Source organism: Mercenaria mercenaria, chromosome 8 (assembly GCF_021730395.1).
Source record: "Mercenaria mercenaria strain notata chromosome 8, MADL_Memer_1, whole genome shotgun sequence".
Lineage (NCBI taxonomy): Eukaryota > Metazoa > Mollusca > Bivalvia > Venerida > Veneridae > Mercenaria > Mercenaria mercenaria.
The window spans coordinates 76314823-76342579 of NC_069368.1; the positions used below are offsets into that span (position 1 = coordinate 76314823).

At 33.7% G+C, this 27757-nt stretch overlaps 1 protein-coding gene across 2 annotated transcripts; it reads left to right on the forward strand.

Annotated features, from left to right (window-relative positions):
- The first annotated feature begins 13978 nt into the window (after positions 1-13978).
- Positions 13979-27422, forward strand: LOC123566032 (glycoprotein 3-alpha-L-fucosyltransferase A-like). 2 transcript variants are annotated; one of them, XM_045359856.2, is made up of 3 exons: positions 13979-14271; positions 22251-22336; positions 25207-27422. In XM_045359856.2, the coding sequence occupies exons 1-3, from the start codon at positions 14238-14240 to the stop codon at positions 26284-26286; spliced, it is 1200 nt and encodes a 399-aa protein (XP_045215791.2). In that variant the 5' UTR covers positions 13979-14237; the 3' UTR covers positions 26287-27422. The 2 variants fall into 2 exon arrangements, with proteins under 2 accessions (XP_045215791.2, XP_053406190.1); XM_053550215.1 differs by lacking the exon at positions 22251-22336 and having other exon boundaries at positions 13981-14271.
- Positions 27423-27757: the final 335 nt, after the last annotated feature.

The window sequence follows — 27757 nt, forward strand, 5'->3', positions numbered from 1 at the left end:
TTAGTTATATTAGTAAATGTTCTGGTCACATCAGTCTACAATAAGAAACAAGTAGATCTTATACTTCTAGATTTTAGTAAGGCTTTCGACAAGGTTAGCCATGAGAAAGTCCTACTAAAATGCACGAATATGGAGTCAGAGGTAACACACTAAGATGGGTCAAAGGCTTTTTAGATAATAGGATCCAATCAGTAGTACTAAATGGCACTACCTCTGATGCCATCCCAGTATCACCAGGTGTCCCGCAGGGGTCTGTACTTGGTCCCCTGCTCTTCCTAGCTTACATAAATGACCTCCCACAAAACATTAGTTCCAAAGTCCGTCTGTTTGCAGATGACACGGCAATATATCTAACATTGTCATCTTCAGACCAACGTGTCACTCTCCAAAATGACCTAAAAATTCTAGAAAAGTGGGAGCTGGAGATGGATATGGAGTTCAACCCCTCCAAGTGTCCAGTGATCCACGCCACTAGAAGGAAACATCCTATCCCTACCCAGTATTACCTACACGGCGTCCAACTTGAATCGGTCAGCTCAGCAAAATACCTTGGCGCGGATATCTCAAATGACCTATCATGGGACAATCACATAAATAGGTCAACCAAAAAAGCTAACCAAACCCTAGGGTTCTTAAGAAGAAACATTAAGGTCAAATCCCAACCCATGAAAAACATTGCTTACCAGACTCTAGTCCGACCCCAGCTTGAATATGCCTCCGAGGTATGGTCGCTCCACACCCAAACCCAGATAGACCAAATTGAAAGCGTCCAAAGGAGAGCCGCCCGTTGGATCAAGACTGACTACGGCCGAACTTCCAGTGTAACAGATATGCTGCACTCCCTAAACCTTCGTCGACTGGATATAAGGCGTATAGATTCTAGGTTATCACTCTTGTATAAGATTCATCATGATCTGGTTGCTATCCCAGTCGTAGATTACCTTACCCCAATGACCTGATGTGTCCGCTATGGCCATTCCCTAAGTTACAGGTTAATTCTGCAACCACTGACTATTACAAGTTCTCTTATTTTCCGAGAACTGTGTACCATTGGAACCAACTACACCCCCAGTGTCGCCCACCTCCCTTCCCTAGAGCAGTTCAGTGCCGTAATCTTTTTAGTTTCTTCCACTCTAAATTTTTATCACTATATTCTTTATCTTATGATTTTGACGCGCAAAAGTCTACGTCCCCGCAAGGGGTTCGACGGTTACGGAAGATAGATAGATAGACCTTGATAAATGCCAGTTAAATTAGAAATTTTGGCTATTGGTCTACAAGAAAAACATGACTATAAAGCTTTGAATATAAAAATAAACAAATGACTTTAACTTCTAAATATATATGTGACAGAACGTAATTTGATATCGACACGATATCATTAATATCGTAATTATATTAGCCTTGCGTCCGTAAGTTTCTGGTAGTTTCCGTACAATAGAAATCGGCTATTTCCGTGGTTTGTGCCGGGCCGGGTTTTATTAATACAACCGTTACCGCAAAAAGCCTTTTCACCCCTGCTTTCAGAGTAGATACTGGCGTCTTATTAATGTTTCTACTACACAAATTAAATGCGCCAAATGGAATAAAAAATAAAAACAAACAATTCGGTCATGTCCATGACCTGTCATTCAATTACGATGAAGTTCTTAAAAAAATATTTAAGTTAAGTAGTATTCTACATAATGATTGACATTAAGGCCATTTCCTCATATTTCTTTAAATACTATGCCAGGATTTGACGAATATGCGTGTTATGGTTTTGTGTGAATTAAAACCTGCGCTAAGTTAAGTGGCAGGGGCCTGTGTCGTATCATGGTGTAGTACGATTTTTTTACTACAACAGGTAGATGTACTGTAAAGCCATTTATATTCAAATGGTTATTAATAATAATTATAGAATGAAGGACAGCCTACGAGTAATTACTGTGTGAAATAAACTAATGCTTAAAGCTCCATGTAGATGGCCGGGTCTAAAATCTTACCTGAGATACCGGAACTCAGATAAAAGGGAAACATCATCCATCCACCCAGATTTAGCTCAAATTTGTGGGAAAAGTGCATGGTTACAAATATGGTCGCACGCGTTATAAATATACATATGTCTTAGGCCAGTCACTTACAGATAATATGGTACAGGTCGCACAAGGAGTGTATTTTGGACTATTTTGTCTCAAAACTTAGTGTCCTGAAACTGGTGTTTCACTCTTTTTATCATAGAAACAACAGAATCCGTTCGGCAGGCTAAAAATGTCACATGTTGAAGCGCAACAACAAAATTTATTTCTTTATACGGTAGGATAAACAATTGTTGCGCTATAGCATCAAACGGAATAAAGTTATATTTAGTTTCTCTAACTTGGAATAATTATTGGTCATTAGATTTCTATAAGAATTGAGAAAATACGCTGGAAATATGCTTCGGATATTCGGCGACGTAATGGGTGGAATATTATTCCGAAAAATATGGAGTGGTATTTCTTGATGCAATATAAATATTTTGTTACATTTACAAAAGTATATATATTATTTCTATAAGAATGGTACAAATTCCTGTTTATAGAATCTTTTAAATGCAATGGCATAGATGTAACTGGTGTCACAAATGACGTCGCAGGCCCTATATGATATTTATTTGGACGTCAACATTATATTAGAAAAATATTGACGCTTCAGATTTCATTGGAACTCATAATAATTTATTGATAATTATCAAATAATATACTGTATTTTATGGCTCATCGTCAGTAAATTTATATTAATGCAGTTCAAAAATGCTTAGAAAAGAAGTATTTTAGCTTTAAAATGACCACAGTCATTCAAAACTGGGAAAAAGTCCCATCTTTTAAGCTGGATATTTTTCCAATTTTTAAAGCTGGAAAAAAATCCAATTTTTAAAGCTGGAAAAAATTTCAACTTTTAAAGCTGGAAAAATTTCAAATTGGATTTAGATTTTTTTAAAAAACTATTTTAAACTGACTAAAAACATCGTTATTCACTTTTTATATTTAAGGGTGTTCATTGATCCTGTTTATAAGTGTTTACAACAAATCTGATTTTTATTCTGAAAATGTCCAATCGGATTTTTTTCCCAGCTTTTTAATGGGATTTTTTTATTTACCGTAGTATGGATCTCAAACCCAGACAAAAAGATAGTAAAACACAAAAGTAACAAAAATATGCCTTTAAAATTGTTATAAAAAATTAATATTTTTCGCCTGGAATAAAATCCAGCCTGCTAAAATATTGGAAAAATGTCCGATTGGATTTTCAAAAATTCCAATCGGACGCCATATATCCGATTGGAAATTGGAAAAATCCAACTGGACAAATTTGTTTAATCACCATTTTTGTACATAAGAAAATTAAAAATAATGCAAAACTATATCATTTTTTGCTCCTTGGCCCCTAAATCACCATCCAAGCTAAAACAGAAGTTTCTAAGTCACTTAGAAATGGTAGTGAAGTTTGCCAAAGTCCTGGTTTTGCAAAGATATCCTAGCGGCTGTTACATATTATAAAAATGACCATGCACCCTAATAGCCATTTGTTTTCATTTTAAACAGAAGATTATTTATTTATTTTGTTGAGTTTAACGTCGCACCGACACAATTATAGGTCATATGGCGACGTTACAGCTTTGATTGTGGAGGATACCCCAGGTGCCCCTTCGTGCCTGGTTTCATAACGAGCGGGCACCTGAGTATAACCACCGACCTCCCTTAAATCAGGCGGATGGCTTCCTCAAATGAAGATTTCAACGCCCCAAGTGTGGCTCGATCCCACATCGATGAAGGGCAAGTGGTTTGAAGTCTGCGACCTAAAGTACTCGGCCGCGGAGGCTCCTAAATCATAATAATCTAAACAAACTTGGTAAAGGGTTACCTATACACATCCGCATATATATTTTTAAAAAAGAAGTGATTACAAGGCAACCAAAATTCTGCATCGAATGAAACAACTTTGGTAGAGGATCATCGCAGGAACATCCAGGCCAAGTTTCATCAATTTCCACAAAAAGGTTTCAGAGATGTTGTTTGAAGAAAAGTTGGGATGACAGACAGATGGTGAATGATGACAAAATGAGCTAAACCTAGCATATTCTGAAGGAGATGACCAGTACCTAGATACCATAGCCTATAATGAAACTTCAGCGCATCTATCTCCATTTTGACAAATTATGTTACCCACTATCAATTGTTTCGCTCGCTTCAAGTAAACATTTTTCAGTAATTATCATGTCATTCTTTTCCTGGCTTCGATTTCAGATGCAGTTAACTACACATGCATTTAAGATACGCAATGCTGAAGTTCATATTTTCATTTCTCTTTCCATTTTCTAAACAGCTGTAATTGCTAAAAATGTTTATTCAGAAAATAAAGCTTCAAAGAGTAAATTAAAGGCTTTTAAAGGTTTTTTTTAGCACAGTGAACGTTTTAAAAGGATGTGTTCAGGGGCCTGCATTCATATACTGTTTGACAGCGATTTGTTAAGAATTTATAAGACAAAAGGGAAATAAATTATGTCCATAAAATATATTGGACAGGAGAGTAATGTATTAGGGGACAAGGAGATAGCCGCATCCACCATATTTAGGTAACAACAGACATGTTTTGAGAGTGATTTCTTGTAAGGAATTTATGGGAACATGTGCTTGGCATGAACTAAACTATAAATGAAATAGAAACTAGAACCCGCCCGCTTAGCTCAGTAGGTAGAGCGTCGTTCTACGGATCGCGGGGTTGTGAGTTCGATCCTCGGGCTGGGCGTATGTTCTCCATGACTATTTGATAAACTGTCTGAAATCATTAGTCCTCCACCTCTGATCCATATGGGGAAGTTGGCAGTTACTTGCGGAGAACAGGTTTGTACTGGTACAGAATCCAGGAACACTGGTTAGGTTAACTGCCCGCCGTTACATGACTGAAATACTGTTAAAAACGGCGTTAAACCCACAACAAACAAACAAACAAACAAACTAGATGTTGCTATTGGTCAAATAGTTAAATGCACGGCGCTTTTGTATGTATTTGTAGCATTCTATTGCAGTGTGCGTGCTTCTATAGAATGTTAGATTAAAATGCAGGCGTGTGAATATTAAGTCCCGAAAAGAAACTTTTAAAAATCTAGAAGAGATGTAGTTAATTAGGACTAGCTTTCTTACATAAAAGCTAACATTATGTTACAATATCTGACCACAGTGACTTTAACCTTAAGTTTACCTAACTAAACAAGAGGTCATGATGGCGATACACCGCCCATCTGAGTTTAGTTGCTTTTGGAACACATTTCTTGGCTAAAGGTTCAGAAACAGAACACTTGGACAGTAGGTCATGATAAACATTATTAAAAATAACTACTGAAATCTGTTAAACAAGCGTTCTTTGGATCTGCGTGTATGACCCGGGTTTTCACCCTACATAACCAAGTTTCAATCTTGACCTAGGAATCATCAAGATAAACATTCTGACTATGCCCCATGAATATATGGTCATTACTGTGACCTCTAGAGTAGTTAAAAGCGTTTCCTTTGACTTGAGCAGATGGCCTAGATTTGACGTTGCATGACCCAGATTCAAACTTATTCTAGGGATCATCAGGGTAATCATTCTGACCAAGTTCATGAAGATGGTGTCATACATGTGGCCTTTAGGATATTAACAAGTTTTCCTTTGATTTCAGCGAATGACCTGGTTTTTTAATCCACTTTACCCAGATTCACACATGGCCATGCAATCATCAAGATAAACATTCAGACGTTTCATGAATATAGTATCATCAATGCGGCCTCAAGACTGTTAACAAGATTTTCCTTTGATTTGACGGGGTGACCTAGTTTTTGACTCTATAACCAAGTTTTAAATATGGCATAGCAATTATCAAGATAAACATTCTGACCAAATTTCAAGAAGATAGGTTTATAAATGTGGCTCTAGCGTGTTGACAAGCTTTTCTTTTGATTTGCACTGGTGGCCTAGTTTTCGACCCCACAAGACCCAGTTTCAAACTTTGCGTAGAGATTTTTATGATAAACATTCTGCGCAATTTTTGTCAAATCAAAGTATAAATGAAACTCCTATATGGCTGAAAGTGCCAAAATAGAAAATTTGATCCCTTTCATGTGCAGTAACTTTAGACCCAATGATGACATGATGAAATCTAGTCGGTTTTCGAAAGGAACCTAGATCTTTTGGTGACTAAGTTTGTAAAGCAAGGTTAAATCGAATGTAAAATGTCACTTCTATTTTGTTCACAATGCAATGATTAACAAATTTTGGCTATTTCGTGGGTCAATCATGGGCTTTAACTTCGAAACCTACAATTGGATCTGACGAATTAATCATGGAATCCAAGATCTATTGTTGTTAAAGATATTTTGCATGTTTGTATCAAATCAAAGCATGAAAGAAGTCTCTATATGACGGCAAATCAAAATAGCAAACTTTGTCCCTTTAAAGGGATATAACCCTAGAACACATAATTGGAACTTCCCAGTTTCTAAAAGAACCGAGATATTAAGCCAGTACAAGTTGTGTGCTAGTTTGATTAGAATTGTTTACAAAATGTGGTCTCTATCGTGTTCACAAGAAATTGTGGATAGACGACGACGAAGGGCGATCACAAAAGCTCAGGTGAGCTAAAAAAAACAAAATATGTCTGCCACTTATAAAGACAAATATATAATATTTTCTGGCCAATGGGCCTCTTCTGGATATTGGCTGTATATGCCTATTTTTTATTATTTTAGAGTAAAAATGAATATGTAAAGGCCACGCCAGCATGTAGGCCTTCCAAAAGTGCGATGCCATTAGTCTACTTAGTATTGTCGAAAAAGTACAAAGAACAGCTACATGTGTTTTATTTAAATTCAGAAAATAAGCATTTCAATGCTTTTGATGATTGTGAAAAAGGCTATAATTTAAAAGAAATACTTCAATTAAATAAATTATCATGCGTTCATCTAGCTTTTTTTGTTTACATATTGCTTTTTGTTTAAATATCTTTTTTGTGTAGTTTTTGCAATGCACAATTCTCAACATGGCGTCCACGGTAATCGTAAGATTTTTTATCCCAAAATACTTGTTAAAACACTTGTTAAAGATTCATTTAGATGAAATTGATACAGACTTAAGCTTACAAAATACTGATCTTTGAACATTTTTAAATTCCTTATACAGGAGAAAAGCTAATTATTACCTGGAGTGTTGACACGGGATTTTATATCATTTCAAATACACATGCTATTCAGCAGAATCATCTCAATGTAATGAAAATACCCTGAAAGCTTACTTCTGGCAAAAACATGACCTGCAGCAAGTCTATATAAAGCCCCTGATAAATCTAAATGTTCTTTATAAGCAAGGTCATTATAAGGTTATGTAATAGATAATAGGTAAGGGTAGATTTCTCGGAAGCACAGAGCACCTAAAACACAGCCTCATAGCCACGCATTAGCAAAGTAGGCCCACAACAAAAAAAAAGCTGTAAGGGAAAAAATATTAAAGACGGGTTGCTTCAAACATCTAACAAGTACTTATTACTTTATGTGAAATATAGATAGAGAGTGAAGAAGTGGTAAAATGGTGGGGGAGAGGAATTTGAAGAGGAAAGAAGAGCAAGTATGAAAATGCTACATTCCTTAACAACAGTCACACTACAACGTAAGCGCAAACACTCGTGTACCACAATCAAACACACAACCATACCCAACTAAATAACATAGAAAACAGTAGGGCACCGTCTTAGACTCACAATCACACAAACGCACCCAAATAAGCAGGTAAAAACAATTGTGTACCTCCTTAGGATTCCGTCAGCCTGAATAAAGGGGAGCCACGAAAACTAACTAAGGCAATAGGGGGAGTAAGGAGGAGGGAAAAAACGCATACAACAAACAAGAAAATATACGCAACAGACAATACAAGACAGACAGAAAACCAGTTGAAAATAGGGGCACCGCCTTGGAACGGTCAGTTACCTATATAAGGGAACTCGGGATTTAAACGCGTTTCGGGCATGCCAACCTCGCACTTACCCTATTTTCAACAAGTTAGACAACACAATGTATACAAAATCCCCGCTGAGAAAGGCTCTAACATTAGCGTAAAAGTAACAAATGAATAAAATAAAACACAATTAAGGTAAATCTAAGATATAATCACACAAATGTACTCAACAACTTGTCTAAAGTTAGAGCACCAAGAGCCTAACTTTTAAGGGCACGACTAAGAAAACTCTAAGACAAAAATCAACTCCCTCAGTCCATTGTATATAGGATTTAGGAGAAAAACATCATTGAGTCTTACACTTTATTTGTCATCGCACCATCAAATAGGACAGCGTAGCGATTAACTGTAGAGGGTCCAATCACTAAACGTGCACTGTTCTTCACGATTTTCGCATCGTATCCTCTTTTGATCATCAATGTAACCCATTTTACAAATATTTGATTAAAATAAGGATTATGTTTAATTTTCAGAATTTTATAAACTACATCTCCATAATATTCCGGGTGTGTAAGTCCAAGTTTTAAAAGTGTTTTTAGGTTCGTATTGTATTTTTCTAACAGTTCCAACAATCTGTAGTAAAATTTACCGGAAGCTTTTCGTAGCTTATGATAACGGTAACCCTGTTGTAACAATTTCTTGGTGATATGAAGATGTCTGTCACTAAAATCATCTTTGAGCAAGCTCTTGCAAAACGAATACGGTGTGAAATATAGACTCCGTATAATGTTGCTCGAGGGACATCTCCATCAAGGTGGGGAAAGTTGACAATTTCAAAATTATAATCGTCCCTTTTATCATATATTTTCGTTTCTAGATTATTATTTACAATTGTTAAATTCAAATCCAAAAATGACAAACATAAAATCAGGTTATAAAATGTCTGAAATTCAATTACAAGGTGCAAACATATGGACTTTGAAAGACTATAGATTTAGACAGTGTACAAGTAATCAGAATAAAACTTTCAGGGCCGCTTTAGAGGAATGAACATCTACACAAGGTTTAAATGAAGTATTCTTTACCATTTCTTAGATGTGGCTCCGGACAGACTGATATCCATAACCGACGTTTTTGAACATAACCAATTTTTCTAAATTTAGTAATATTCAGGATGACCTTGACCTCGATTACTGTCTCAAAGAATGCACCTTATGCAACAAGTTTGATTGCAATATCGTAATCCTAACTAAAGTTATTGAGCAATTATTATCATAATTTCATATTTTTGATCTATATTATTGGTTGATTCCCACATTGGCTTCTGCAACGGTTTACTTATCGAAATTCCAGCCTACCATATCAACAAACTACAGCGAATTCAAAATCATGCCACTAGAGTAGTCATGAATGCTTCCTATGAACAACCAAGTGCTGAACTTCTGAAAGAATTACACTGGCTTCCAGATAGGGTTAGAGTCATATTTAAAGTCCTAGTAATAGTCGACAACGGTACAGACTACGATCACAAAGTGACAACATCCTAGACGGCGAACAAAATTAGCAGACATATCTAATTTTGAATGTTTAAAATGTGCCTTATGTTATTGTAAAGCGCAAAATAATATTATATAATTTTTGCGCTATATAAATGCCATGTATTTGTATTTATTGCTATAAGTTATTGTATTATTTCTGAACTATATGTACATTAAAAGATCATTAACTATTGTATACCTCAAACAACCATACTCAAACTTAGAGGGCCACAATCCAAAAAAAGTGTTTCGCAAGTATGTATGATTTTATTGAAATACTCTTAACCGTTCCATAGATATAAATCAAAACAGACGGACAATGCGAAAACTTTGACGGGATGCAAATAAAAGAGGAACACATTATTTGTTTGAAAGGCAGAGGATGTCAAAGTTGCCATTAAGAGTTACATCATGTTTACATTTTTATTAACTCGGAGATCTCGAGCGTGCTCGGTTTTGTTCTGTATTTTGCAGAGTTTCTCAAGTGGCTTCTTCTCGGTTGCAGTTCTCTTTATACAGCGCTTTGAGTGCAAATTTGTTGAGGGACAGAGGAACATTGATCCCTAGTTTAGTTAAATGTTCTCTAAACTCTTTTACTCCCCAGTTATCTGGGGAAGACATATCGTAACCTCCCGCTGGTCTGGGGTTCCGTGCTCGAGACGCCATATTCCTTTGTTCTGTGAACACGTGGGACACGAAAATTATGTTGTAACGTTTAAATCACTGAATCATAGTTCGTACACAGCAAGAAAGTTTAAGTTTAAGAACGGCACTGTCCGGAACTTATTACATTGTCCGAATAATTTCCTTTGTAAGATTTAAACGTTAATTTGATAATAACGATTTATTAAAACGAATAGCTTGTATGTAAACAAGAGCGCTGATGTAAATATCACGTGACTGAATAATAATGAGCTGCGGAAGCGGGTGTAACTTTGATAAGGGAGCTAAGTACATCACGTGACAGGATGAAACCGGAAGCATGTTTGTATCGATAATGTACCCACGATATCGAAAGTAGGAAGATTTTAAATTTCGCATAAACTACGTATATATCATAAACTTAAATTTATTTGGGAAAATTTGCAAATAAACAAAATCTAAGTAAAGATATTTTAGTGTAAAATATTAATGGATTGAGTTTCAGAAATTGTTTAACGGTATAACTGTTGTTTTAATGACCAAACTATACATACAAATAAGCAAAATCATTTTAAAACGGCAAAACTCCTAAAAGGTAACACTCGTTTTGGAATTTTAAATTCAGAACTGGGAAAAAAATACTTTCTTTACTTTGGGATACCTCTTTTTACTGGAGGCAGATTTATAGGGGAATAAACCCGGCTTGAAATTTGTGTCAACGCTTCATCAGATTTCACTGATTGTAGAAAGTGCTTAGTATAAAGCCGTGGCACGTACGCTCGAAATAATGTAACACTTGAAAATAAATATGAGTAATAAATGATAATAAGTAGCAATGTGTTTAAGACTGTCTCACATTTTGGCTGTATATTGTATATTGTCCGTATGTATGAGGCCAATGCTTTTTCTTTGTAGACTTAGTAGTATTTCCCGAGTAGACCTAGATTAGCTCTAAACTTTGTTTAACTAAAGCAAATGAACTTTTAGTGAAGATTCTGTAGAACATTTTAAAGCCAATTAAGGACGAAACGCAAAAATGTTTAGTGTCTAGGACATACAACTGTAGAGCTCTATATAAGAAGTGTCCAAGCGCCTTAGTCTTAGTCTTACTCTCAAATTTCTTAGCAATTTTTCGAGCAAGTAAATTTAAATGTGCTTAATAAACACATTTCCTTTCAGAGTGTAATAAGAGACTACGCATTTTGAAATTTACTACTAATGCATTACGATAGCCGTGCAATATGATTTTTTTTCTTTTTCGATTTCCTTAGACTGACATGGGTGGTCTTTTTGTCCTACTTTCGTGTTTATCGCGTTTCCGTGATCGGTTGGAAATGCTTCGGGATCACATGATTTTTAAATTAATTCAAGCAAATATGGCGCACGCTATATTTTGCATCTATTTAGAAATTATAGCCTCGTTTCGAAGCATTCTTCCAAAAAAAAAAATCCGAACATGTGCGACGGGTCTGTAAACAATCTAAACCCATACTTTCGGTTTGAAATTTGTTGATTTGTCGGTTATTCTTGAACATATTCATGACTATTTGGTCAGATTTGATGCAATGGGTTATATTTTCAGGAAATATGAAGTCACAGCTACAAACTCTGGTTTTCATATAATACTCGTTCGGGCGTTAGTAGTTGAGCTTTAAGATTGTTACACAGTAACCTATCAACCTAGCCAAATCTTGGACCTACTGTTGTCAATAACAGCAGTAAATCTAGTATAAACTAGAATCTAGATCCGATAATGTAGGCTACGGAAAATGTTTCTCAGCCAATTAGACTGACACTATTTCATATGATTTTGACATGTTAATAGTTTTATATGAATATCATATGAAAATCATACGAAAGATTACATATGAAAAGCATATGATCATATTATAATATGATTATCATTAGAGATTCATATACATTTCATATGGTAATCATTTCATATGAGAATCATATGTGGCAAAAGTTGCTATATAGTATGTAAACAGGGTTATAATTTAATAAATATATGTTCAATAAACTGCGTGAACAATGACCTAATGTATATGATAAACTTTTGGATATTATACAGAGTGATTTTTAGAATGCACTGACACGCTTCTTTTTCATCCTAAATAGTCATTTACCTATATAAATAATGACTCAATATGATTTCTTTAAAAGAATACTAGCCCTGAGACAAGACAAAAAGTAACATGACCGACTTTCATCAGTCGTTTGGTGAATTATCAGGTCGCCTTAGTACCAAAATATTGTGTGGAATTAAGGTAAGATAAGCCATCTACTGATATTCAACAGACCGTTTTGAAATTTTCACAAAGTAAAGTTTACGATATTTCCGACAGAGTTGTATGTTTTCAGTTCTCTGTTATTCTCCGATTTGCTAATAAAGTCTTAGTATTGGTAAAGTCCTTAATTAGAATGAAATTGTTTAAGAATAAAATATGTAACTACAAATAAAAAAGTGAATATTAATTTCGGCTAATATGCACTTTACCGACACGCAATTCCTGTTGTCAATAAAAGGACTGTTTGTATTCCTACGTCAAATATAAGAGAGCATTTTCTCGATATCATTCATATATTTCAAGAAATTTATGAAACAGTATCTTTGTTTTATCATTTTTTGGATTTGATATTATTATATCAACCAATAGAAACAGAAATTGAATTTCAATTAATGGAAATAGACGAAATAAGAATACACATGCCGTGTATCGTTCGCCTCCGATGTAAAATCGAAATCAGCTTGACAAATTGTATATCATTAGAGAAAAAATTGTACACAAACTTTAAAATAAATATTTTTTCTGTATTTTTATATTCATATCGCTACTTAATATGTTTTATATAAACATGCATATCAGATTTGATAAATTACTGCGTTTTTCCTTTAGCCTGACCATGATTTAATTTTGTACCATTGTGTGTTTTCTCGAAATATATACCTTAATGCATCAATTAACGATCGTGTTATAATTTTCAATTATGAATAGACAAATACGCCGTAGCGTTGTTACGTGTTATGCATATAGACAATAAGTATTTAATCTTTATTTAACGTGTTACTAAAGCATCATAATCGGTCGTAGCTGCTATTGTCTCTCCTAGACGAAACGAGGTCAGATATCTCTAGTATTTATTTCTATGAGACAGCAGATACAAATGATACAGATGTTGATACAGATGCAGTTATCCGCATAAACATTTTTATCTTACCAGTGCATGTATCTGTTTCTATAACTCTCAAAATACTTACGTTTTACATAATTATGAATGGTGAAATGTCTTTAGCCTATTCATGAACTTAGTCATAACGTCAAATTACGACGGTATGACTTAGTAATATTTAATCAAATAAGTGTCTTATATATGGAAAAATATTTTGTGGCAATACCTCTTTTGTCTATTTCAACTATTGATATTTTCTCAAATTTATTTTTGAATTAATATTAAAACAAAAACGCAGGGACAAACAACGATTAGACTATTTTCTTAAAAGTACGTTACTTTTCTCTTCAACTGTTGATCTGAATGTCGTCTCGTGTTCCTTTCTTCTCCATACTTAAACATAAGCACTTATTATTGACCTTGTTAAAGTTAGTAGATCACGAGACATGTCTAAATACTCTTTTATATAATTAAATCTAAGTACCAGACCACAATAAAATTGTCAGTTAGCATATTTACTCACAAGTTCTATGTGATAAAATGAATGGAATTTTCCTATTACCTATAAAGACATATGTATTATAATCTATATGCAAGCACCAATTTTGACTCATGATCTTAAAATCTCGTTATCCACTGTAGCACATGTAACTGGTAAAATTCATGCGCATGGAATTTTCATTAACAGTATACCGACAGGCGTGAAGAAACCATGTTATTATTAAACTTCGGCATTTAAATAGAAACATTGTAGATAAAGGAAAATCGATTACTGCGACGGTTTATAAAATATTCATTGAAACTCGGGTTTCTTGTTCACACTGTCTGAAAAATTCAGTACTTGCATTTCACAATTGCTGATACATGGTAGATAAACTACTTTATACTGATGACTAAAGAAAAGACAGAACATTTATACATATAAAAAATACTTACACAATGGGTCGTCGTCGTAATTTAACGAAAGCAGTCTGTAAGTATATATTATCAATCATTAATATACATATAGTTTTGGATGAATATTATGCTGAGAAAGATTTGCTGACGAAACGTTGTTTTGTATGATGACTGGATGATAATTGAACAGACAAACAAGTGTGACCTGGAAATGAAAGGGAATTTGTATATTTAAACCTCATTTTGCGATTTGATTAGAAATTACTGTTATGTTTTCAAGTGGATTACCGAAAAATACAGAGCAATTTGGTGGATATGTAAACATTATAAATTATCAAATTTAATACACACAAGTAGGGAAGAATATAGGTCTAAGGCTTAAGTATTTAATAACTGCACGTGCATAAAAAACTTTGCAAAATATTCTAAATTTCTCAGCATTACTGGCTGCCTTCCTTCATATACATTTTGGCCTGCTGTTGTGCGTGGATGTGCGCGGAAAATGGATAATACTCTGTTAAAGCAATTAAAAAGTTTGTGTTATTTTCACGTGTAAGATCAAGTTATCTTGGACACCAGATTCTACCTTATAGCTCCCGGCTGTTCATCAAGAAAAATATTGCTATTCGTTGAATGATACTTCAATACATACTGTAAAACATGCACATATCCTTTATTTATTACATAGCCATAAATTATTTTAAAAATATCAATGGAATATATCTTGATATTTCACCGTGAAACAAATCAAATGCATTTTAAAGGGCTCTTGTAAATAATTATATTATTTCCAAATAAGCGTTTAACTATAAATTGTTTCGAGGTTGAGCAATAAGCTATAAGTTTATAAGCGAACATTTTACGTGGTAGACTATTTTCCTATTTCCAAACTTGGATTTTAGTTTCTTATTTGACAATTGTTGACACATTTCAATGAAAATAGGTCACAGTATTTAATGAGACCTGCTTCAAATACAGTTTAACAAAACGAATAATCGAACGTGCATTCATTCAACCGCAGCAGTAACAAGGTTACCAAAAAATAAATAAATAAATAAATAAATAAATAAAAAATAGAATAATAACATAGCCGTGTTGTCTGCAGAGAATTAAACAGTTTTGTTTAGAAATGTTCACGTCGAATAATAGAGGTTAAATTAAGGTAGTCTATGGTGTTGTTACATATGAAAATGCAGCCATTGAAGACTGCGCAGATACTTGATACAAAACTTGTTCAACCCGCCTGATTAGCTCAATAGGGAGAGCGCAGATCTACGGATCGCGGGGTCGTGAGTTCGATCCCCGGGTGGGGCGTATGTTCTCCGTGACGATTTGATAAAAGACATTGTGTCTGAAATCATTTGTCCTCAACCTCCAATTCATGTGGGAAGTTGGCAGGTTCGTACAGTTACATTTTCAAGGAACACTGGTTAGGTTAACTGCCCGCCGTTATATAACTCAAATACTGTTGAAAAACTGTGTTGTTTTAACCATATTTTTCATAATTATTTTTACAACAAGAGCATTAGTTTTTTTTTGAAAATGTTTGCTGAAGAATACAATTTCATAAGCAGTACCTCTAACAAGGTTTTAAAGTTGCAATAATGATGAATTCTCAAACAGATGCAACTAGGAAGACTTTTGACAGTAGTATGATTCAGAAAGGAGAGAATAATACTTATTGCTTTTCCAGATACATTTTAAATATTATTTTCCAGAAGTATTTTAAATAATAGAAGCTGCATTCTTTGTCAATTGTTTAATTCAGGTATTGAACGAAACAGTAAAGCAATCTCGTATGAAAGATAAACGTCGAAAACACACGATCTGAAAGGTGCTGTGTATCCAAATCTGCCCGCATTGAAAAGAAATACACTGTTATGGCATATGAATTTTTTTTTGGTAAAATACATAAATTTGGAATGACATTCAAAAATACCTATAGACTTAAGATGTCTAAACATATGACATGGCTATCTTAAAGACATAAACAGGTCGGCACAATGACGTGATTTTGTTTTTATTGTAATATTCAAGAACAAAGAAACAAAAATTCATTCCTAACCGCAGTGACTAGGGATGCAAATGCTTAACGTCTTAATGGCTGTTGTCAGTATACGATAAAGCAGTTGATGGTTGTTTAAATCATATATTCTTAATTTTGATTATGCGCTTATTACTGAATATATTGTTGTATATTTGAATACTATTTTTTAGAGAGTGAACAAAAGACTAATTTTAGTATATACAACTTTTTTCAGTAATACCTTTCCTGTTAGATTACATTTGCTATCTGGCATTATTTGCAAAATCACAAACAAAATGGTATCAAGAAAGGCAACGAAAGTTAGAAGAACAGTCAAGTAATGTTGTCTTATATATTTTTTTAAATACAAATACATGGCATTTATATAGCGCAAAAATTATAAAATATTCTATTGCGCTTTACAATTACATAACACAAATTTAACATATATACATACAAAAAATGAACAGTATTCTAGAACTTAGATTTAAAGATTTGGACATGTATAAATACTATTTTACACCACTTCTGATATTTTGTATTTTAACAAGACTGTACTCATTGTTCATGAAACTGCCTAAATAAATGTGTTTTCAGTTTTGATCTAAAGCTGGCTTCAAACTGAATGTTTTTCAGATAGCCAGGCAGATCGCTCCACCATTTGGGACCAGCGACTGCCATAGATCTGTCTGCTAATTTTGTTCGCCGTCTAGGGATGTTAAAGTTAGTGTCACTTTGTGAGCGAAGTCTGTATCGTTGTCTAGTAGGTACAAACATTTCCCTGAGATATACTGGAGCTGTACCATTGATGACACGGAAGACTATTACTAAAACTTTGAACATGACTCTAGCCTTAACTGGAAGCCAGTGTAATTCTTTCAGAAGTTCGGTACTTGGTTTTTCATAGGAAGCATTCTTGACTACTCTAGCGGCATGATTTTGGACTCGCTGTAGTTTATTGATTTGGTAGGCTGGAATTTCTGTAAATAAACTGTTGCAGAAGTCAATGTGAGAATGAACCAATCCATGCACTAATGAATCAGTTGACTTTTGTGTGAGATGTTTCGTATAGCCCTAAGGTTTCGTAACTGCACATGAGCTAGCTGACACTTTTTCTGAATGTGATGGTCAAAGTTGAGTGTATTGGTCATAGTTACACCTAGGTATCTGACATGATCGACGCATTTTACGTCACACCCACCAACGTTTACACTTGTGATGTTCAATTTCGCTAACTGTTGTCTTGTTCCATCATTAATAATTTCAGTTTTAGACTGATTCATTTTCAGTTTGAAGGTTGTCATCCATTTTATGATTTCATTGAGACAACTGTCGAGTTGTTGAAGAACAGTTGTCTCATTTTGAAAATTTCCCGCTTGAATTTTTAACACAATCTTGTGGTCGTCCGCGTATCCATAGAGATCAGCTAGATATTTCTGCACCACTCGGTTGAGGGCCGATATATACAGGGTAAAGATCACTGTTCCAGCACAAGAACCCTGCGGGACACCAAACCTCAGTGTCTCCGTGTCAGATGCTGACTTTTCGACTAAAACTTTTATTGTTCTGTTCGTGAGATAAGATTCTATCCTTTTCAAGGGAGTGCTATGTATGCCAAAGTCATCTTGAAGGATTTGAATCAGTATCGGAATATCGATGGTATCGAAGCTGCACTCAAGTCGATCATGACCACTATTGCTATTTGATTTTCATCTATGGTTTCCAAAAGATCATTATACATTTTAACCATTGCTGTTTCAACCCCATGATATTTTCTATAGGCACTTTGGTAAGCTGGGAGGAGATTGTTAGCTTCAATATGCTTGTTGATTTGATTTAGTGCAGCTTATTCAAGAATTTTGGAGAGGAATATTAAATTTGACACTTGGCGATAGTTTTGCAGTTCAAGTTGGAGACCTTTCTTCTTCAACAAAGGTCTTATCACAGCACTTTTCCATTCCTCAGGGAACACACCAGATAGCAGTGATCGATTTAAAATTTCTGTCACAACAGGAGCAAGTTGTGAAACATGCTCCTTTAATTTCTTAGTTGGTATCACATCAAGTTAACAAGTTGTAGATTTTGATGCATATACAAGTTTCAAAATATCGTTTTCGGAAAGTGGTTTGAACGCAGTAAATGTATTCATGTTCACAGGTGGATTTGAGTAGGAAGAATTAACATTGGGTGTTTCAGTTGATATGTTGTCAAAATCATTTCTCAACTTGATTATTTTATCAGCAAAGTATCGTAGAAAGTCATTTGCCAAAGATACTGCACTTGTGTGTAATGGGAGCGGATTGTCCTCCGACCTTCCCAGTAAATCGGATGTACAGCATATAGCTTTTTGATGTTTCCTTCTGCTTCTCCAATCTTGTTCTGGTAGTACTCATCCTTGGCCCTAGAAAGTTCAGCACTATATACATTTCTTACACCACCATACACTGTCTTTGAAAAGTCAGATTTGTCATTCATAAAGATTGTTTCTATTGATCGTTTGTATTATTTCAGCTGTTTTAGGTATCCAGAGTACAATGGAACTGTCGCTCTACAGAGAATAGTTCTTTCCTTTAGAGGGGCATGTTTCTGAACAATGTCGGACGTGATTCTAGTGAACTCAGAAACAAGATCATTGACATTGGACGAGTTCACTACAATGTTATTTAATATACTGAATTCTGATTGAAATATGTCACTGGATACAGATTTCCAATAGCGAAATTTGATTTCTTTCCTGATCAAGGGAGGGCGACACTGTTCAATGTTACAACTAACAAAGCAGTGGCCAGAGATGTAATAGTCTGGCCAAGGCTCTGAGACATTCACACGTTTGTCTTCTAGCTTTGTGATCATCAGGTCAAGAATATGACCACCAGAATGATTAGGAGCATTGACATGTTGAACCAGTCCAAAAGATATCTAACACTGCTGAAATTGTTTTGTGTAGCAGTCTGACTTATTATCCATGTGGATGTTAAAGTCACCTAACAGCACCAGAGACTCGGATCTTGTCGTTATTTGTTCAAGAAACTCAGTAAATTCTGTCATAAATATAGCCTGAGTTACTGGGTGTCTCTCCAAATATGGCGGTCTATATATACCAAAGATGTAGAGGATGAATGATTGACTACGTACTTTCCATTCAGCACATTCAAAGGACTGAAAGGTTTCTGCCGGGCATCTTGACACTTTGAGATTGTTTCTGTATAACAGGGCAAGTCCTCCACCTTTACGGTCGGGTCTCGGGACATCATCAAAGCAGTAACCATCCTGAGACAATTACCCCCTGACAACGTCATCACCATCCGACTGTAGCCAAGTTTTAGTGATCACACAGAGGTCCATACCCTCCTCTAATATGTGCTGGAGAAGGTCAGCAGACTTTCCTCGCACAGACCTTATGTTCACAGTTGAAAGTTTCAGATGTTTCTTTCTTTGGGCATTCAATAAAAATGAATGATCTAGTTTAATTTGGATCAAATTTGAACGTTCCTGTTGTTTCTTTTTGTGTGCATTTGATATAAATGTATGATCTAGTTTAATTTGGGTCGAATTTGTCAAGTGTATATCAGCTTTAGATTTTATCCTCGGGCGACCAGCTCGTTTACCTCTGTATTGCAAAAGATTATACTTTTTCAACATAGCTATAGTTTCTTTATTCGGTATTGTATACCTCCTAGGCAAATCTTTATAATCCAGTAATTTGTCTCTACTGTATTGTCTACCTGTACACGGATTAGCCATAATTTCGGGTGAGATGTTGTTCACCAAAACTGACTGAAATTATTGAAACGTTACTCCAATATTTGTCAAATTACGATTGTTTTACATCAAAGTTATTCGTAAATCCAATGATAATTCCACAAAATAAATTCTGCTGTATGTTGGTCACCAGTTTATTAAAAACTGAGCCAAAAATCCAATCTCTAGAATCACTGGTTTTTGCAAAATAATCCAATTTTGCAGAGCAGAAAAAAATTGCAGCCTACACCTAGCGCTAGACTACAGTTTTGATATATAACAAAATTGAAGCAAAGCGACTGTTTGATTTTTATTCAATGAAAAGTTTAAGATTACAATTTTGGACACATTTTATATCAGACGGCGAATTACAACTATATATACCTAAAGACTAGAGGGAGTTGGTATATATCATTTATACCAACACCCATTGGAAGATGGAAAGAAGCCACCTATTATAACAAGCTAATAAAACATGTAATGTAAAATGGACAATAAGTTATGTGAACGAGTATGAACGACATAGGAACTTGTTACGATAATACATTCAATAATCGCTGTTGCGATACACACATTTGTAAAAAGCCAACTGTAGTTTATACTGGTTTAAACAAGCAAAACTGAAGTGCAGACCTAAATCATTTCATCTGATTACAATAATCAAATCTTATTTATAAGCTTTGTAGAGTTTGGTATTGATTACGATGATTTATATACCAGACTATGTAGAGTAATTGCACAATAATTCATTGTTCTTAACTTAACGGACTTTCAAAATGCCTTCACAGCTGTATGTGCGTCTTGATATTTAACTGTTTTAAAACTTTTACTATTTAGTACTTTCTGTCGCAGTGAACATATAACTAATATTTGACTACTTTATTTGTTGAATGAATTACTTCTAAGTAAAAAAAATCCTTGCAAGAGTAACTGTGCCGCTATTTTGATAATACGCACGAAATCATCATCAATAATTAGATAGGAACACCAACGCTACAGTATATGTTTACATCAGCATTATTCAGTGGAAGAAATCAGATCCCACCTTATGATCTGTCAACATATGTCTCTAAAGTGTAATATCAGAGGAAAGTTTGTATATAATGCAAAATTCTTTATGTGACGCTAGAAGGAAACATTTATTCCATTTTTGTGAATAATTGTGAAAGAACACATTTTAACGATGCTTATATTCAGCGACTTATTCTGCTTGTATCAATAGCTTCATCTAAAATTGGAATCTATAGAACATTGATCATTCCAATTTTTTGGACAGTTTGATTGAAAATATTATTCCACTCAAAAATTTATTACATCCTCATACAAAATGAATATTATATCGCAAAAACTGTCGCGGAAAAAAATACATGTAAATACTGATGTTTAGATTTTAGGCATTGAACGAGCTGGTTGGTTATGAAGTTTAGTTATAATATTCAATCTTCGAAAGTTTAGCATTTGATCATTTATCTTTTTTTTTTTTGTTTAGCTAAAAAAGAGAAACCTCAGTTTAAGTATAAATTGTATAAACTAATTTGCCTAAAAATTAATATAAACATAAAACCCTAAGAAACTATAATTCTTTAAGATTTGCATTACGCAATAAGCTAAATTTCAGTAGAAATGCAAGTTTAAAATAATATTGTAATTACTTCTCTTTCTCTTTCTTTGTTGCGCAACCAAGATAGATTGAAAAACAATGAGCAACTTTAAAACATGCGTTATGGTTTAGATTGTTGAATTACACTAATGTATATCAAATGTGGTTTTGAGGCTAAAAATGATATTGAGTTGTAAAAAGACACTCTGATAATATAATTTTATCTAAAAGTGGTTTAAATGCAAGATATTAAAACAATCAATAAAGTATAATTATGTAATACTATGCAAAAGGATTATTCTGGTCCATAAATATATCTTATAGAATTTATAGTAAGTGCAAAGTGTCCTAAAATGTTGTTTAAATGCGATCACCTTTGAGGGTACAACCAAACAAATGTACTACGAATTACTTCAGTCCTGAGAAAACGTTAGACTTCAAATTCTGCCAGACATGCTTTGCTTACTGAAGTATTTTAAACACCTTAGATAACATTTTACATTAACGTGATATAGTATCGATAACTCAGTTATCATATATTGCGTATTCCGTGGACTGTATCGAAATTATCTTGTTTTGATACATTTTGATATTAATAAATCCTATGCCATTTTGTGCCATGCTATAGCGTTAATTCAAATACTGTTTGATTTTGTTTATACACAACAGGTTTTGTTTTCTTTTCCAGTTTCAATCAGCTTCATATCGATGATTTTGATATTGTTAAGCTTTCCAAGAAAGAAACATCATCTTCCTTTCGTTAAGCAAAGTCAGGTTAGTAAGCCAAAAATAATATGAAATGTAGGTTGAAGCATTCATAATACAAGTTAGGATCTTATTTCAATAAGTCAAAATACAGGTAAAATATCTATATTTTGTAATGTATATATCTGGCGTTAAAGTTAAACTTTTATAAAAGCTTTTAGTTGACGCCGCACTGCATTGCACAAAATATGTCTTAGTCAAGATTTAGAAGTAACGAAATGTAAATGGATATAACTATGTTCACACTATGAACATAAGTATATATTAGTATATATACGAGATTCATTAATATATAATGCAGCATTAAATGTGTAGAATAAATCATTTCAAGCAGTGTTCTTTTATAACATTGTCCTGGTTCGTTTTAGATTAATTACATTTTTGTCTGTATTTTATCAGATGGTGCTGCCCAGAAGTCCATTTATTTATAAAATGAAAATGACGTTGATTATATATATATATATATATATATATATATATATATATATATATATATATATAATATATATATATATATATATATATAATAATTCAATAATTCAATTCAATAATTCATAAAGGTCTATTCCGACTTTACTTTTATATATATATATATATATATATAAAAGTAAAGTCGGAATAGACCTTTATGAATTATGCCAATGAAGAATCTGAGATCTCTATATGATATACGTGCTGTCATTCTATGGAACATCTTTAAACATTTAACTAAGACCAACTTCAGTTATAAGTAGCGTGGCCTTTTTGTTACGTTTTTAATGACAGCGTAAGAGTCATATTATGATTACAAAACTGATTTATGCTAAACATTCTAATTTAAAAGTTTGTGTTAGTTGATGTCCCTGATGTAGAATATCTGGAGACATATTATGTTTGTTGAGGATTCCGGCCACGTGCTAAGGCACCTCGGCGGATTATATTGCTTTCCGTGAGCCAGTAATATGTCTTCCTCACATCTTCGCCGTCAGTGGGGATTCCAAAACACTTCGGTTATGGTCATGAAATGTAAAAGTGAACGACTCCACCAACACAGCAACGGAGGTCCCTATACTTTTTTCTTTTTAAATAAATAGTGTGTAACAAATTCAAGCGGTAAATTTACAATTTAGATAGTAATGATATGAACAAAGACTATATGAAGAAACTTACACAAACGAGTGCTTCAATTTTTATTTTGCAAAAAGTAAAGCACCCGTGCTTTTATTATTACTTGATTACATTTTTCAACCTATATTTTAAAAGTACTGATGCATAAGAACTTTATTTTATTTCAAAAGTGTGCATAGGTAGTCTGATATCATCGTCATAGAATTTTAAAAAGAATGAGTTCGACCAAACTAAACTGCAAGTCTGCTTTGAATACTGGAACTTTCAAAAAATCATATTCTGGACAATAGCAGACATTGCGGACTTCTAGCTATGACAGTTGGAATATCTTTTTTTATGTGTTATTCAGTCATATCATAGAAATAGAATATATTTTTATGTCTGCCTCTAGCTGTGTAATATAATACGTTTACATAAGACACGGTTTAGAGAAATGTGACTGGCCTTTGACGTATATCAGTCGATATCATCACCTAAAATATGTTAACCAATCACACATCATTTGTTTCTATATCGTTAAATGTCCTGAGAACTTTTCTAGTACCTACCAGAAGTATTTATCGAATTCGGCCTCGGCCTAAATGTTATCGCAAACGTTCCAATATAGACTATACGAAAGTTTCAAGTCAAAAATCTTGGGATGAACACCAGTTAAACAGAAATATGGTTTGTCGAAAAGTAAGAACACAAGAACGTTGGTTTAACAATGACAAAATGATCCATCATATATTATTAACGACTGAGATAACTACTTATGATAAACATCATTTTCGTAAACCATTGAAAAACAATAAAATATTTATTGTTTAATATGTAGATGGTTATAAGCTAAAACCAAGTGTTTCTTGCAACGTAGAGTTTGATTTATGTTAGACTTTACTATGAAATCCCTCTTTTGAGGGTCGTATAAATATTTATTATAATATTTTGTTCAACATATATAAATATATTGCACCTTAGTACTGATGAAAGAATTTGTCTTCTTTTCATTTATTGGTTTTTAACAATTTTCATGGTGAAAAAGTAATGTTTCACTTAAGTTGAATCAACAGTGTTATAAAGAAGTAATTAAAAAGTGTTCTTATTGGTGTTATTGAAACATTTGTTTCTGCTGTCTGATAAATCGCCCTAACAAAATGAGATAGAAATGTTATCAGACAAGTGTTGCGATATTCTAGCCGAGAAAATAAATGTGCTTTTAAATGTAGTCTAATTACGTCACTGAGTTTAATTTAGCTATACTGAGCCAGAAACCTTACCCACCATTTGTAATTTTTAAAAGATACTGAAAGAACATTTCTTACCGGGGACAATTTGATCGGTCTATCAATATAAACATATCGAAATTTCAAAGACTATTGTTTCATTCATGTCACTAATAAAGCCGATTTTTTTTTAAAAATCAAAAGAATACACATGAAAATGCCTTTTAATTAAAAAAGATATACAATTTCTGTAAATGTTGATCTGTTTAAATTTCACAAACATATTAAATGCTCTTTTACGATAGGCCATGCCAACGTCATTAGTTAATTTTGCTGTCATTTTCTTCTTTCACAACCTGTTTTGCTAGTTTGTAAATTCTATATGTTTGAGTATATTTTTGTGACTTTTCAAAGATGACTGCCAAAAGAACTAACCGCTTGTTAGTTGTTTTGTTTATAACAGTTAAATTCAATGAACAATAGATATCATATTTTGAAAAATATTATATTAATATATACGTTGACATGTTGCGGTATAGAATATAGTATTGATAACTTCATTTACAGCATTGCAAAGCGAAAGGAAAGGTGAAACTGCTAAATGCCCTTTTTCAAGATGCAAGCATTCCTAAAGAACATCCAACGATGATTCGTAAAACATTTGTTATTACTTGGTTTGAAGTACTCCTTTATGTACAACGACGACCTTTAGCACTGAGCAGGGGCTTCGATTCATGTGAATTTAACAACTGTGTGATAAGTGACGAAAAACATTGTTTGGAAAGAAGTGATGCCGTCATTTTCAAAGGTGCACATTTGCCAGAGAATTATCCTTTTAAAAGACCGCATGGGCAAGTTTGGATTTTTGCGGAAGATGAAAGCCCTTTTTATTACAAGGAATTTGGTGGTCATTATAAAAATAATTTTTGGAAAGGTGCATTTAATTGGACAATGACGTATAATAGGAATAACACCGACATATATCTACCTAATGGAGAAATATGGAAAAGAAAAACCGATGACAATCGTAATTTCCTAAAAATTGCCAGAAGCAAAACTAAGGATGCGATTATTATAACGTCTCGCTGCAAATCGGACTCTAAAAGAGAACTGGTTATCAAACAATTGAAGAAATATATTGATATCGATATCCTAGGAAGATGCGGACAAAAATGGAAGTGTGGAACAATGTATGTACACGACGATTGTTTCAACATTTTAAATTATTCTTATAGATTTTATTTAGCGTTTGAAAATGCGCTCTGTAGAGGATACACCACTGAAAAGTTCTTTGAAAATTTCAATTACGATTTATTATTGGTGTCTAGGGCGGGAAAAATAAATTCAAGTGAGGCAATATCGATGCCTGAAAAGGTATATATTGATTCTACTGATTTTAAGTCAATAGATGAGTTAGGAAAATACCTTCAACGACTGGCTTTAAATGATACAGAATATGCAAGGATTCTAAGACAGAAAAGTCAGTATTATTTTCCTGGATTTCAGGAAGTATATCAAAGGGCGTTGTGTACAATTTGTGAAAGAATGAACAGACTGGAACACTATCGGCAACAAATCACTGACCTTAGACAATGGGTTATGTCAGATAAACCTTGCACAAATTCAGATGACATAGAAATATTATAATTGTAAACTAAATAATGCATTTGATGTTTGCTTGCCACAGATAGAGCGGTCTATGAAATGCAAGCTTTTGTTTATCAAGTATAATGATTATTGCCGATATAACATTAAATAATGACACCATAGATCAAAATTTAATGTTTAAATGTTGGCGAGGTCAATTCTTAACGTTGAAAAGGGACCTTTTCATCAAAATTTACTTTTGAATTATTGGCGGGGTCAATTCTCAAAGTTAAAAAGGACCAGTGGGGGTCTAATTTCAACGGTGTCAGTATTTAATGTTACTCTGGCATTGTTTTTCACATATGAAATAGAATCATAATTAGTAATTCAATGGATGTTAAATGGTATAAAATGTTTCAGTCTTTGAACAGACTGAACTACACGACCAGTCTAATGTATTAACATTTACATCTCTTTTATAAAAATGTTATGTAACACTTACAATAATAAAGATAATTTTGAAACGTTCTTTACGAACTGACTGCAAATTATAGAAGTAGTTGTATATAGACAAGCAGCACCCCTTAGAATAACAAATCTCTGTAAATAATAAATGGATCGATTACTTGTGGTTATGATTGATATAGCTGTTTTGTTTTGTGTTCCTACATTTTACAATTTGACTCTACAGTTTCCTCTCTGTGTTTGACGGAACAATTTTGGGACTCCGTAAAAAGGAGTTGTTTTGATATATGTGTCTTTTAGTCTGTTTAGCCAGGTTCTTTAAGGATGTTTATATTGATAAGAAGTCTTCTTTTATGGCACTTGGTATATGAGTAATTGCTTCTCTAGACTCGTTTTTATATAAAAAAAGACTTGTTGATCTTTACATGCTAAGCTTGTTTTTGCATAAATTGCTTCTTTTTTTGCATGGGCCTTGAGACAAGCACATATCGTTATTTAGGTTTGTTCTGATATGAATTAACTAGAGAAGTTGTATGTTTTAATATCATGCATTTTGTCACCAATGTGGCTAATATTGAGGTAAGATGCGCACCATAAACCGGATCAAACTCCTAAGTGATGTTTTAGCACACTCCGGTTTATTTTGTTGGCCCACATTGATTCTTTATTTGCTCGTGCTTTGTTTTTATATATTTGTGTGTGTAGATTTGTTGGTCGTATCAACATCCATGCTAACGTTTTGTTGTTTTTTTTTCCCAGACAAGGTCAGGGTGTTGGATATTTATTATTTTTCTTTTGCTAAAAATAGTCCATTTGAAACGGATAAAGTTAGAACATTGAAATGCAATAGTCATTCCTACTTGCACATTTACTTAACACATATCAACCATAGCAAAATATCTATTATGCCCTTGTTCGTTTCACCAGCATAAATTATTTATAACGTCTAAACATACACCTATAAATAACTGACATTATTGTAGAACCGAACGAGGTTTGGAAACGAAAGTCGGACTGCAGGACGCGTGGCACGCAAACCTACTCCGTCTATAATTTTTTGTTCAGG

Bases quoted from the DNA above. Each gene is read 5' to 3' on its own strand.
- LOC123566032 (XM_045359856.2), top strand. From the start codon at position 14,238: ATGGGTCGTCGTCGTAATTTAACGAAAGCAGTCT. The intron at 14,272-22,250 runs GTAAGTATATAT...TTTCTTTTCCAG, and splicing joins TAATTTAACGAAAGCAGTCT to TTTCAATCAGCTTCATATCG. The intron at 22,337-25,206 runs GTTAGTAAGCCA...CTTCATTTACAG, and splicing joins CTTTCGTTAAGCAAAGTCAG to CATTGCAAAGCGAAAGGAAA.